At 42.3% G+C, this 12941-nt stretch overlaps 1 protein-coding gene across 1 annotated transcript in view; it reads left to right on the top strand.

Moving 5' to 3' along the window:
* The window catches only part of LOC137596429 (spectrin beta chain, non-erythrocytic 4), a 62418-nt gene extending 51521 nt beyond the window's left edge, over nucleotides 1–10897 (top strand). The window contains exons 34-43 of the mRNA XM_068316955.1: nucleotides 946–1190; nucleotides 1315–1453; nucleotides 2250–2334; nucleotides 2487–2683; nucleotides 2890–3923; nucleotides 4287–4347; nucleotides 5119–5378; nucleotides 8260–8430; nucleotides 9106–9148; nucleotides 9657–10897. Of these exons, the coding sequence (XP_068173056.1) occupies nucleotides 946–1190; nucleotides 1315–1453; nucleotides 2250–2334; nucleotides 2487–2683; nucleotides 2890–3923; nucleotides 4287–4347; nucleotides 5119–5378; nucleotides 8260–8430; nucleotides 9106–9148; nucleotides 9657–9953 (2532 nt within the window). The 3' untranslated portion in view covers nucleotides 9954–10897. The remainder of the gene's footprint in view (nucleotides 1–945; nucleotides 1191–1314; nucleotides 1454–2249; nucleotides 2335–2486; nucleotides 2684–2889; nucleotides 3924–4286; nucleotides 4348–5118; nucleotides 5379–8259; nucleotides 8431–9105; nucleotides 9149–9656) is intronic.
* The last annotated feature ends 2044 nt before the right edge of the window (nucleotides 10898–12941 follow it).

The following is a 12941-nucleotide window of genomic DNA, read 5'->3' as shown; positions in this document are numbered from 1 at the left end:
AGTTACTTATGAGCATGAGTAAAGTCTGCTTGTTTTTGTCAACTATTTAGCTCTGCTTCAATCTGTGTTTGTGTATGTGTCTGCATACAAAGTATCCTCAGCGAATACACACACACACACACAGCACGTTTTTACCTTATTTTCAGTTGCTTATGAATATGAGTAAAGTGCTATATTGATACACACTTTATTAATTACAGAAGGGGTAATTGTTTTTCTTTATAGTTGTACTGCCCCAGAAAAAAAACACAGCGAACGTCAGAATAAGGCTAATTTAAGAATGAAGAACTAAAAAGAAATGGTAATAAATAGAGAACAGATAAGAGAATAAAAATGTGTATACATATACATTGTACATATACATTGTCTGTGATGGTTGTCAGGAGACACAGCTCTTACTATTTCCTGTCCATACTCGTTTATTGTTTCCTCCTCTGATTTTTTTCCATTTGCAAACACTGTGTGTTTTTCTCCTCTACAATGTTTATTGGTCGATCTCAGTTCAATCAGCTGATCTGGTGTTTACACAATGCAGCTACAGAGTCATGTTTGGTTGACTGAGAAAGTAGCTCCATGATTACCATAGAAAAATTAATAGTTATATCATGAAAAATAGAGTGAGAAACTAGGGAAAAATAAGAGAGAAATTATTTCCGTCTGAATCTATGAGCCAAAACTCCCTTCTTTCTCTGCGTTTAATTTTGCTTCAGTTTCTTTGTGAAGCACCTGAGAATCAGCAACAATGGTACATGTTGCTCAATCACAGCTGCTCTGCATCGACCCCAACGTCAGCCGGTGGCGTTGTACCCTGACTAAACACTGCTGTTTGAGCAGCTGCATTTTGTGCATAGTTTGGAAAAGAAACTCTTTCTCTTTCCATTTTTGACTTCTGTTTCTTCTTGTTCAGCTTTAGTTTCCCTAAAATCTCCTCTCCCGCTTTGCCAGGTGCGTCAGCTGCAGGAGAGCGCCGCCCAGCTGAGGACGGTGTATGCTGGCGAGAAGGCCGAAGCCATCGCGTGTCGCGAGCATGAGGTGATGCAGAGCTGGAAGGAGCTGCTGACGTCTTGTGAAGAGTGCCGGGTCCAGATCACCACTGAGACGGACAAGCTGAAGTTCTTCAGCATGGTCCGAGATCAGATCATGTGGATGGACTCTGTCATCTGTCAAATCGGGACAGGAGAGAAGCCCAGGTATCTAAGCTGCAGGAGCACAGACACAGAATGTCTGTCACAAATTTAGGGATGGATCATTTTAGTGTGGTCCTTTATGCTTTGTGTGGTAGCCAGTGGCTTTAAAGCGCTGTGTTTCCCACAGGGATGTGTCCACAGTGGAGGTGCTGATGAATTACCACCATAGTCTGAAGAGCGAGGTGGAGGCTCGCAGCCACAGCACCTTGGAGTGCATTGAGATGGGTAAAACCCTGCTGGCTGCCCGAAACCCAGCAGCTGAAGAGGTGAGAGTAAGAACAGGAGAATCATTACAGGCACCACTTTAACTTCAGTCGACAAACCAAGTATCAACAATGACACAGTGACAACATGAATATTATTATTAGATTTAATAGCATCGTAGTTCTTATGTTGATCATTGATCAGAGTCCTATGGGAAATCTTCCATATATGTGACAAGAATAATAGAGGATCAATTTTTTAACGTTTTTAAATGTGATTTTTGGTGAGACAGTGGAACTTAAATTCCCTCAGGAGACAATTCTGTGATTTTTAGAGAAGCCCGGAGTGTTAATCTGAGCAGAGCAGTAGAGCTGTTCTGCTTCTGGTCCAGAGAGGAGCTGATGGCAGGATGCCCCACAGTGATTGTCTCATTCTCAGCTGTGTGTCAGTCAGTCATATTCTTGGAGTTGTACAGAACAAGAATTATAACGTCCTACGTGTCACTGTTACTCTGCTGGTGACTCTGCAGCAGCTCCTCCTTCTCCTTTGCAAGATCCTTCACAGCGATTCCGTAACCAAGTTAATTTTTGCTGAGCTCCTGTTAAAACACAATTTACTCCGCAGAAACACGATGTGCAAAGTAAAGATTGCTGACAGCGGCGGTGTGCGGTAGTTTGTTAAGTCAGTTCGTTCATTATTCACATATGAATCAAGAAAACAGCAGGTAAGCAAGGATATGGAAATAGATATGTTTATAGAATTAAATATATGAGAGAATAGTGTTTGCCTGTATGTCACTTTGGGGTTAATTTTCGCTCTGATCCTTGTGATTCTGGTGTTGCTGATTGTCAATCTTAGATCAAGGAGAAGTTGGACAAGCTGGTTGCTAAGCAACGTGAGCTGTCTATGACGTGGGAGAAGCACTGGGAATTCCTGCAGCAGTGTGAGTGCACACATATCGCAGAAGTGTTTAAGAAATGTAGACAGATGTACAACTACACACTGACAGACGTATGAAGTACAAATACACACACTGTTCAGACATGTCTGAGAGATGTTCCCTTTCTGTTTTTAAATATTATTTTAACCCCCCAGTGTTGGAGGTTCACCAGTTTGCCCAAGAGGCGGTGGTAGCAGAGGCGTGGTTAACGGCTCAGGAACCGTTCATCAGCAGCAAGGAGCTGGGCTCCAGTGTGGATGAAGTGGAGCAGCTGATTCGTCGACATGAAGCCTTCCGCAAAGCTGCCGCCACCTGGGAGGAGCGATTCAGCTCGTTACGGCGAATCACCTCGGTAACAATTAAATTAACTAGAACCAAGGCAGTCACAGACTGCAACATCCCGCGACACCCCTGAATTAAAATTTTTACCCTGACCTACTTGCATAGGTCATAGATCAAAGCTAGTGCTCTGACCTTCTTTCATACATCAAAGCAGTAGGTTTGATCTATGGACTGAATAGTTTATACTGCTTTAATATAACGATTTTCTCTCCACAGGTAGAGAAACTGAAAACAGAGCAGAGTAAACTGCCCCCAACCCCTTTACTGGGTCGTAAAGTCTTCCTGGACCCTCAAGATGCTTCATCCAGTCCACCAAACCTCTCCCATCTCCCAGTCTCTCCCATCAGAAGACAAACCATTTATGAGCAGAATGAACCCAGCTCTCCCCCCTCGCCCTCCCCCGCCTCACCAACACCCTCTCCTTCCTCTGTGGCTCGTCGTCTGGGCTCGACCGTTGCTAACTACACGACTGTGATGAACGGTTCCAGCTATCGCCACACCCTGGAGGCGCGGCACAGTGACGTTGTGGGTGTGGCTGCAGGACTGGGCAAGCCTTCACCTTCCTCCATAGCGTCAGTTGCCACGGCAGCCATGCTAGTCTCAGCCAACCAAGTACGAGAGAGCGCCAATGCAATGAAGAACCAAACCACAAAGGCAATGAGCCACCTGGAGCCGGCGCAGGCGGCGAAAGCTCTGGAGGTGAAAGCATCCCCTTACCTACGGCAGCCCAAAATCAAACACATGGACGATGCGGTGACGCCGCTGATTGTAGCCAGCCGACTGGAGAAAGCAAGAGAGAGGGGGAGGGATAGAGAGATCATGATGGGGGAGATAGGGACGCAGAAAGCGGAGGTGGCTGTCATGGCCGAGGTGGTGCTGCAGGAGCCGAGCCGGGAGCGCATGCACAGTGACCCCACCAGGGGAATACGGGGGTCCAGGACTGACCCCTTAGGCCACGCAGAGCCCCAGGTCCAGACCTACGCTCACCACAGGGACAACAGGATAGAACGGCAGCTGTCCAGTGAACAGCTGATCCAGGCACGCAGGAATGAGCTACCTCAAGAGGTGTGGAGGGAACACGCCGAGAGGCGGGAGAGACGGACACTGGAGAGGCAAACGTCCAGCGAGCAGGAGGGCCACGGGGGCCACGAGGGCCGGCGGAGAGAGAGGGACCGACACCGTCTGGAAAGACCGGATTCCAGCGAGCATGACACCGGGAAGGAGCACTCAGACAGACGCTCAGCAGGAGGGTGAGGATTACAGAGTACTGAGATACCTTTGAGGTTGTGTTGTGTGTCGACCTCGGTCGCTTCCAGCAGCGACTCGTCAGAGATCACATTATGAATAACCTGTTTTTTGGGGGCAGTTCTTTTTTTTTAATATAATGTAGATATATGTCTGACAGCTGTGTGATTAATTAAATTGATTAAAAAGAGTATAATGTGGTACCCTTAAAGACACATCTTTGTGCTGGAATATATTTGTGTATTTTTATCTAGCACTAACCTAGCTGAAAAAAAAAAGAAGTTTAAAAGAATGATTTATCTTTTCTTTTATTTCTCAGTATCAATTTCAGTATGATTCTCTAACTTTTGGGGGTTTTTTTTTTACAGAGACAAGAGATCCACCCTGGCAGAAATTGTTGAGCAGCTGCAGGAGAGAGAAGCGGCTCAGGTCAGGAGATTTAAGTGTTGTTTTTGCAAATGCCTGCTTATTTGTGTTGTCAGGTCAGTAAGAACAAAACCAACATTTTTATACCCTGGTTAGTGGTCGTTCCATTTTTTAATCAATATGTCACAGTTGAAAAAAGTTGAACATTTTGAGTTTTTTTTTTAATTTAGAAAGAGCACATTCAAATGACAATTTCACAGTCTGTTACATTCAAGCCTGAAGGACATGTATATATACAATGACATTATCATATAAATAATCAGAGATGTGAATTACTTATAAACAGAACATGGAAAGCTGTCATATTTAAAAGAAAAAGAAAACCAAAAGAAATAGAGAGAAGTAAAAACAAACAAACAAAAAAACTAACAACAACAACAACAACAAAAACAAGTCAATAAAAATTTTCCTGACCTTTTTTCAATAATTAAGCCAAGTCCAGTCTTAAAGGTTTGATATACTCAATCCATTTACTCCAAATTTTGTAAAATCTGTCTGTCTGGACGTTGAGGGAATATGACAGCTGCTCCATTACATAAATTACATAAATAATGTCTATTAATTCATCTATAGTGGGTCAAAGGGGTTTCAAATTACAATTTCTTGTAATAACTTTTTTGCTTCCAGCCAGAAGAATTTGAAACAACTTTTTTATCATTATTTTTCCATCCGTATTTTTGAATGTGTCCCATATAAACTGCAACAATGGTAAAAGGGATACTGACTCTAAATATGTTGTTAATACAAAGTTCTTATAACCCTCTCTCCCCGCAGGCCCGTGGAGAGGTGCCTCGCCTTCCCAATGGCCTTCCAGAGAAGTCTTCCCGTCCTGATCGACCCCGAGCTCGGGATAGACCCAAACCACGGCGGCGACCACGACCCAAAGACGCTGGGGAGACGACAACTCGGCGGTCCAGATTGGCTCAGGGCCACAGCAGCCCGGCGGTAGCCCAACCGCCAGCACACAGCGCACATCATGAGGGCTTCCTGTTCCGCAAGCTGGACATCGAGAGCCAGAAGAAGAGCACCAATAGGTGGGTCTTCAGTGTCATAATGATCAACAGAACATCTACAGATGTAAGAAGTCAGACGGACGGAGGGTCGACACTGGTGTCACAAATATCAGACTGTAGAGATTTACTTGTTCAAATAGTCCTGAGGGGGAATGAGTCAGCTTATAAAATCATTTTGAATCCCATCACCCCCCCCCCCCAGCCCTTTTAAATCTAAACTTTCTAGTCCTTACTGTCAGTTTACCTGGTTAAAGTTTTGTGATAGACTGTTTGACTCATGTCAAGTGTAGCATCAGCCTACTGTCTGTTCCACATGACATCACTGCCTCCCACTTATCCTGATACAGCGATAACAGGAGCATGACTCTTGCATGCTAAGCTAATAAGATTGCTAGCTGCACTGATGCTGTTTCTGATACGCTGAACAGATGCATGACTATCAATATTGTAGATGATACGTAAAGCTTCAGTTATACCCCCAGCATGGACGTTAGCATGATAGAAGCAAAAATATTAGTTTGGTTTTTATTCTCACTATCCATTTTGGTATCTAGGTAGGACATGAGAAAAACATCTCCATCCTGCAAACAGGAAACGGAGGCTATGCTCATTGCTTCTGTCTCCTTTCAAACCATTGGATCATAAAATTGTGGCATATTTTACTGTTTTCTTAATATACAGAAATATTCAGGCACATTATTAAGTTACAGTCTAAGCAATTCGGAGTGAAGTGATAAACCATTACTTGTAGTGTTGGGTTTTTTTTACTCAGGACTGTCTTCTGTCTCTTTTAATTGCTTCCAAAATATAGTCACATCTGTGTGAAAATAAACTTTATTACCTAGTTGCTCATAATTTTTAATGAACAATAGTAGAACCAGTCATTATGGTCATTTTGTGGTTTCTATGGACTTATGTTTCAGTGCTCATTTATAAGCTGGAGTTGTGTAGTTTCCTCAACAACAAATGAAACACTAGTCAAATAGAAAAAATTAACAATGCAGCACCACAAACATTACAGTATCTCATTGATAGTGGCACTGAGAGGCACTACATTATTCCCATATCGGCCTGGAGCTTCTGAATATTTGATGTTTGTCATCTCTGATCATCAGGATCAGAATATGATGTGGAAACATCATGCATGATGCTTAACATGGCTATTAAACTAACACAAGTCCAAGGAATAAAGCACACCAGTCGGCTGGCTTGCAGATGATGACTGCCTTTCGAGTGGAGGTTAGATGGAGCTACGCCACACACACTCACACACGCACGCACGCACACACACACACACACACACACACACACACACACACACACACACACTACCTGGCCTCCACAAGCGACTGTCCTGCTTCCCTTGGAGAGACACCGACGGCAGTCTCTCTCTGCACTGCCCTCTAGTGGCTGGGTTGACCACGCACCGCTAAACGCTCATCCCCTCCAGCTATGGATGCGTCCCATTCGCGTTCCCACTCAAGGCAATGGATGAATGTCTCATATGTACATGCCCTGTTATGTACATAGCAAGGTAAAGCATTATTCTGAATGGCCTGAATCTTGGCAAAATCCAAGCTCCTTGCTCTCAGCTTTGATTGGAGGAAAAGATCTGAGGGGCGAGCCCCCCAACCTTTGTCTCCAGTCAGCACTGAGAGAGGAAACAGTCTGTGATGAAGGATTGAGATTCAACCTTTCTTTGTTACACAGGTGCACACTGTGTGTTTACGTGCACATTACTATTGTGGGCCTAACCAGGAGAGAATAGTTTAAGTTCACGTCACTTTTGACCTGCAGTTGTCTTTGCTCAGTTTACAAATAAAAGTCACTTTCATCAGTTTCTCTAATGCTGAAGCATTTTATTGTACTGTAATTTGCTAATTCAAGATTTCCTTTTAGAATAGCGGTTATTCTTAGCAGCACCCAAAGACCTCACTACATACTTGTGATGTATGTCAACTTTCTCCTGTAACAGCATGAAGGCCTTTAGACAGCCACTGCTGTTGAGAAACGCCTGAATAGTATAGTTTAAAAGTAAGAACTAGAACAACAACTTTTTCAACCAAATAGTTTTTATATAGCGTTTCACCATTCTTTCTTTGCTGAACGAGTATCACCAAAATATGACTTTATTTGTATATCTATTTCTATTATTACAATATTCCAGTCATCTTGCGTCAGAAAGTCTGGTTTTTTAAATATCCATCATCCTCCAACCAAGTATTTTTACTTCAAGGTCACATTACCTTTATATTCTTTAGACTTTAACAATAAATATGTGATAATGGTAATATCATTAATCACACACACGCAACAACGAACGCACACACACACACACACACCATTGACTGTCAATTCACAGAAGTTCCTGAAATGTGGACATAAAGCTGCAGCTTGCTGTAAATAATGCCTCTAGTTGGGCGTAACACACTGAATGGATCATGTTGTGCATGTAAACAAGCTCACAGCTTCTTGACTATGAAATTCTGCTGCCAAAATTACCTTTAACCAAATTTCTCCCTCTTCCTTTCTTCCTTGATGCTGCGGGCTGCTCCCTTCTCATATCCTACAAGGTAAGTCATATGAGCCGTACACCCCCCCCCCTTCCCATCCTTCCTCCCCCGTCCCCCCCTCCCTCCGTCAGTTTGTGTTTGTTCAGCAGTGTATTATCTCCTCCCCTCTTGGCACCGGCTCACCCCGCCTAACTACCTGTCTGCTCTGGTAAGGTGAGTGAGGTGTTAGCTTAGCGAGAGCAACTGCAGCTCTTACTGACTCCTCCTGTTCCCCCCACCCCCACCAAACCCACCCACCACATCCCCACCCTCTCTGTGCTCCTCCCTGTCATCTTCCCCTTTTCTCCCACTCATCCTCCCCTCTCACCTACCACCTTCCCACACCACAGCAGGTCATGGGTCAATCTGTACTGCGTGCTGAACAAAGGGGAGATGGGTTTCTACAAGGATGCCAAGAACACGGCCTCGCCGTACAACAACGAGTCGCTGCTCAGCCTGTCTCACTGCCACTGCGATATCACCAACGGATACAAGAAGAAGAAGAACGTCTTCACACTCAAGTGAGACTCTGTTTTTGTTCCTTGTAGACCTTATAGATGAAGAACAAACTCTGTCTCCTTCTATTCACCTAGTAAATTGTTTTTGTCCTGTAGATTGACTTATTTAGCATCTTTTTGCATCTTAAAAAAGTTTTATATGAAAATATTAAAGTCAGACTATAAACTTAATGGTTTAGGTGTTGAGATGATGATATATTGACACTTTGGTGATTAATATAATCCACACTTCATATTTATAATATGAAGTGTGAATTTTGAAAGAAGTAATGAAAGATACCTTTGAATTGTGGGAAAAGAGAGATCCAGTGTTTCTGGACCTTGTCCCGTGCTGTAGTTCAAAGCATTTTGTCATGATTGGTTTTGTTTCTCACTCTGACTTTTTACAAATGAATGAAAGATGGAGCTGGCACAAAAAAAGGTATTTAAATACCTTTGGTCTGTCCTGTTTATGCCGTCCTTACATCTGCTGATGAGCGGACATGTTACCTAGATCACCAGGAGATTTACGTAAATCACATGAAAAGCCAATCAGCTTCTGGTCCTCCATCTTTGTGGAAGTGGAATGCATTATTCCTGTCATACCCCTAAAATATCAAATATCATTCAAGGTTTCTTTAGTCCACTGAACATGTTTTGTTCTCAGCTGTTAGTTTAAGTCATTTCCTCTTTTTGCAGAACGAAGGATGGAAGTGAGTTTTTGTTTCATGCAAAAGATGAGGTGAGACTTTCCTTCTTGCTTCTATTTATATTTGGGACTTTATTTTATGCACCACATGTCATGTGAAACCCTTTATCAAAGACAGAAGCAGAAAACACTCAGACAACATTTATCTGACATTGTCATTTATAAATTGTTTTATCATTGCGCCCCAGAGAAAGCAAGCCCTATGTGATGTGATGTCGCTATGACAACATTGCTTTTGTCTGATCTGTCTCATGTCAAATTACACGCCAAACTCCTCCATCCTGGAAACAGTCTCAGAGCAGTTGAGATCAGTTGTCCATGAATATCAAAAATAAGATTTATGATTTTTGATCATGTAGATGTGGATCTGTCTCATCATATACAGTACATGCTGCACCCTTCCAAATATATATTTCAGTCTCCCAATTCCAGATTATGATTTGGATCCAGATCTATTGCATGATCACATGACCTTTGCCAATCATCCTCCTAAACAACAAGCACTCAATCAGCTCTCATCTGTGATCCATTGCCTATGCAGGAGGACCTGAAAGTGTGGGTGACCAACATCACCGCCAGCATTTCGGAACATGATGAGATTGCCAAATGGGGTCAGCCTCAACCAACTACCTCATCCACTGACGAGGGCACACGCCGCGACGGCAGCAAAGCAGACAACAGATCAGAGCGAGGGGTGGAGCAGGCGGAGCGGCTTGAACGGGCAGACAAAGAAAAGGAGAAGGAGAAAGAGAAGGAGCGAGGTGAACGGTCAGAGAAGTCAGATCGTGGCGGGAAGTCTGACACAAAGCGCTCAGAAAAGTCCAGTAAGAAAAAGTGACCAGAGTGATGATTGGGTCGGGATTAAAGCATATGAACTCCTGATGGACTAGTAGGGACCGCTCCCCCTCCTTCTCTCCGCCTCCAACACTGTCAGCCAAACGGTTGTCATTGGATGGAAAGTGCCGCACAGGACAGAAGGATTGAACCAGTCTCACTTATAGGACGGATTTGGAGAAGGGAGACGTCTTTCTCTTTCTCTCTTCCTCTGTGTCTCTGTGAGAACACAGTCTCTGAACCTCCATCGCTGCCTCCGGTGGCCATCTCTGGTAACTGCAGAGAGGGCCCAATGCTGCTGAAGTCCAGCAGCACCAACACCAGAGAGAGACGGAACATGCATCATGTTAACTGAAAAGCTGTTACTGGTCGCTGGTAGTGTGATAAAACGTAGCTCATTCTGTTCCATGTTTGTTTTTTTTTACTATGAGATGAGCTGTATCTGTATGTATTCCTCGTCTGTTTGTCCTATCTACTGTATCTATCCGTCTATCTGTACGTCAGAAACATCCTACACTATGTCTTATTGAATCAGAAGGGAGTTAAATTATGCCAAAATGTTTTACAGACATACAAACTACAAAAAAATTTTGTTAACTGTTTCCTTGACTCTCTCAAAGGGATGTTGAGTCCAAAGTGGTTTTGCAGCAAGGAAACCACATTCATCCAAACCCAGAGTGAATGAATGAAGACTGTCAGCTACAGTAGCATTCTGTTTCCAGGAGGATGGAAACATGATGATTTAAGACAAGAAAAGAGTAGATATTCGTCCAGGGTTATGAACACAGCTAAGGAATAAATAGAAACACGTCAAAAGCAATGAAATCTTCACAACACGCAGATTTTCCTACATTTAATGTTGAAATCAGCCCACAAAGAGTGAATAAAGCAGCTCTCCTACATTTGTGTAGAGGATTAAAGTGTTTCCTTGGAGGAATCAGTTGTGGATTGAAGTGGTTTAACCTGCGATGTAATAATTACAGGACAGAAGGGTCACTGAAGCCAGTTAGGCTCCCAAGTCTATATTTATATATATATATATATATATATATATATATATATATATATATATATATATATATATATATATATATATATATATATATATATATATATATATATATATATATATATATATATATATATATATATATATATATATATATATATATATATATATATATATAAAACGAGCAAAATGTAATCTGAAGGTAGACTTCCTTCTTCTGGGCCTCATTTTTAGAATATGCGTTTAATCTCAATGTTAAAAGACAAAAAAGTTTGTTATGTCAGGATCAAGTTTCAATAGATTAATTGTTTGGCTTTTGGTCATAAGCACAAAATCTGCTTCTGGCATGTTTTAGTGAGTGAGGCCTTCAGGCTGGAAGCAGGCCTCATCTACTCTTTTATTCTCTTACATCAAACGACTGCTTGGATATTCTAATTGATTTACACAAATAGTTTGCATCCTTTTATATGTAGAATTCAAAATATGTGGTGCGTGTATGTGTCTGTGTGTGTGTGTGTCTTTGTGTGTGCTGCTACTCTCTGCTCCCAGGGTCTCCATAGCTCTCAGGTTCTTTATGTTGGTGTGTGCTTACAGTACTGTGAGCTTCATGTTTCTTTTTGTCCCCTCAGATGCCACCTCAGTCTTCCAGACATGTGTGATACACTACACACACACACATACACACATGCAATGCCAGACAGTATCAACATAATCTGGACTCCAAAAAGTCCTGAGATTGTCCAGGTCAACATCGCATCAGTGTAGATTTAGACAGAAGAATGAACTGTGAATGAATGAAGAGGATCAGCAGCGACGTCAGACCGACCTAATATTTAGTGGAACGGTTGTTGTCTGTTGATTGTGTGATTGCATGTTCTGCTTGGAGAAAAATTATTTGTCACAATACAGCTCATCTCTGCTGCCCGCTGACTCGGCATCCACACACTAGATTAAGTTATATGTTCTGTAAACTCATCACAAAGCCATAAGCAATGGTGGAATAAGGTTATAGACTGCAACAGTTGTCCAAGTGAAACTTTTACATGCAGCTGGGGAAGTTTTTGGCAGGAGTGTCTTGGTGAGATTTGGGTCAGATGGCATTTAAACCTGTTTTTTAAGCCCATAAAGAATGATGTCTCTCTTTCACTACCCCTGTATGAAACCTTGTCTATTTCTGTTCTACTGTTTCTGATGCTTTCAGTTCAAGTCCATCTGAAATCACTGCTGCAATACATACCTGTTCTTTTCAATGTTTAGAGCATGTTTCAGATGATGGCATTGCTTATTTTGTCATCAGTTCATGCTACCTTTAGTTAAAGCTGTCACATCCCCATTACATCAGTAGCAACCAGAGCTTGATTTCAGCCGACGAATTTTTGTTGCCTAAGACCAAAAACTCTCACAACAAAAGATGTCTTTGTGCTGCTTGTCCCACTATGTTGCTGTGGTAACAGGCTTATTCTGGCCCTTGAGGCTGGAGGGATGAAAATGTTTGCAGGGATTGATATTTATTTTAGGGATTATTTTCAAACATAACTGCAAAAATGAGCAGAGCCTATGCTGGAGAAGCAACACAAAGGTGAAACTTGTGCTTTATTAGATGTGTTTTAAGACTCGCTCATGTTTGACCAAAAAAAACTTGAAAAATGATGACAACCATCTTGACAAACGCATGTTTCATCAGATAATTCTAGACTCATTGGACCACAGAACATGTGTTTACCTGCTACCGGTCCAGGAGATCAGTCTGACAGATCCAACCCTCCAGCCTCACAGATGAGATGAAAGAGCATTTCTGACATTTGCCCAGAAGACAGTTTCTTTTCTTTAATAACATTTTAGAAAGGTTGGGATGAATAAATGTGATTTTGTTAATTTCATTTGTACTTAAAATGGATGTTTACATCTTTCTTTGTGATCAGGTAATATCCTTAGCCGTAGAGCTCAAGAAATCAAATCGAGATTTTCTTTCTTGTCAGTCGG

Source organism: Antennarius striatus, chromosome 6 (genome assembly GCF_040054535.1).
Source record: "Antennarius striatus isolate MH-2024 chromosome 6, ASM4005453v1, whole genome shotgun sequence".
NCBI classification, from domain to species: domain Eukaryota; kingdom Metazoa; phylum Chordata; class Actinopteri; order Lophiiformes; family Antennariidae; genus Antennarius; species Antennarius striatus.
Note: the sequence above shows the minus strand (reverse complement) of the source record. Positions and strands in the feature narration are given on the sequence as shown.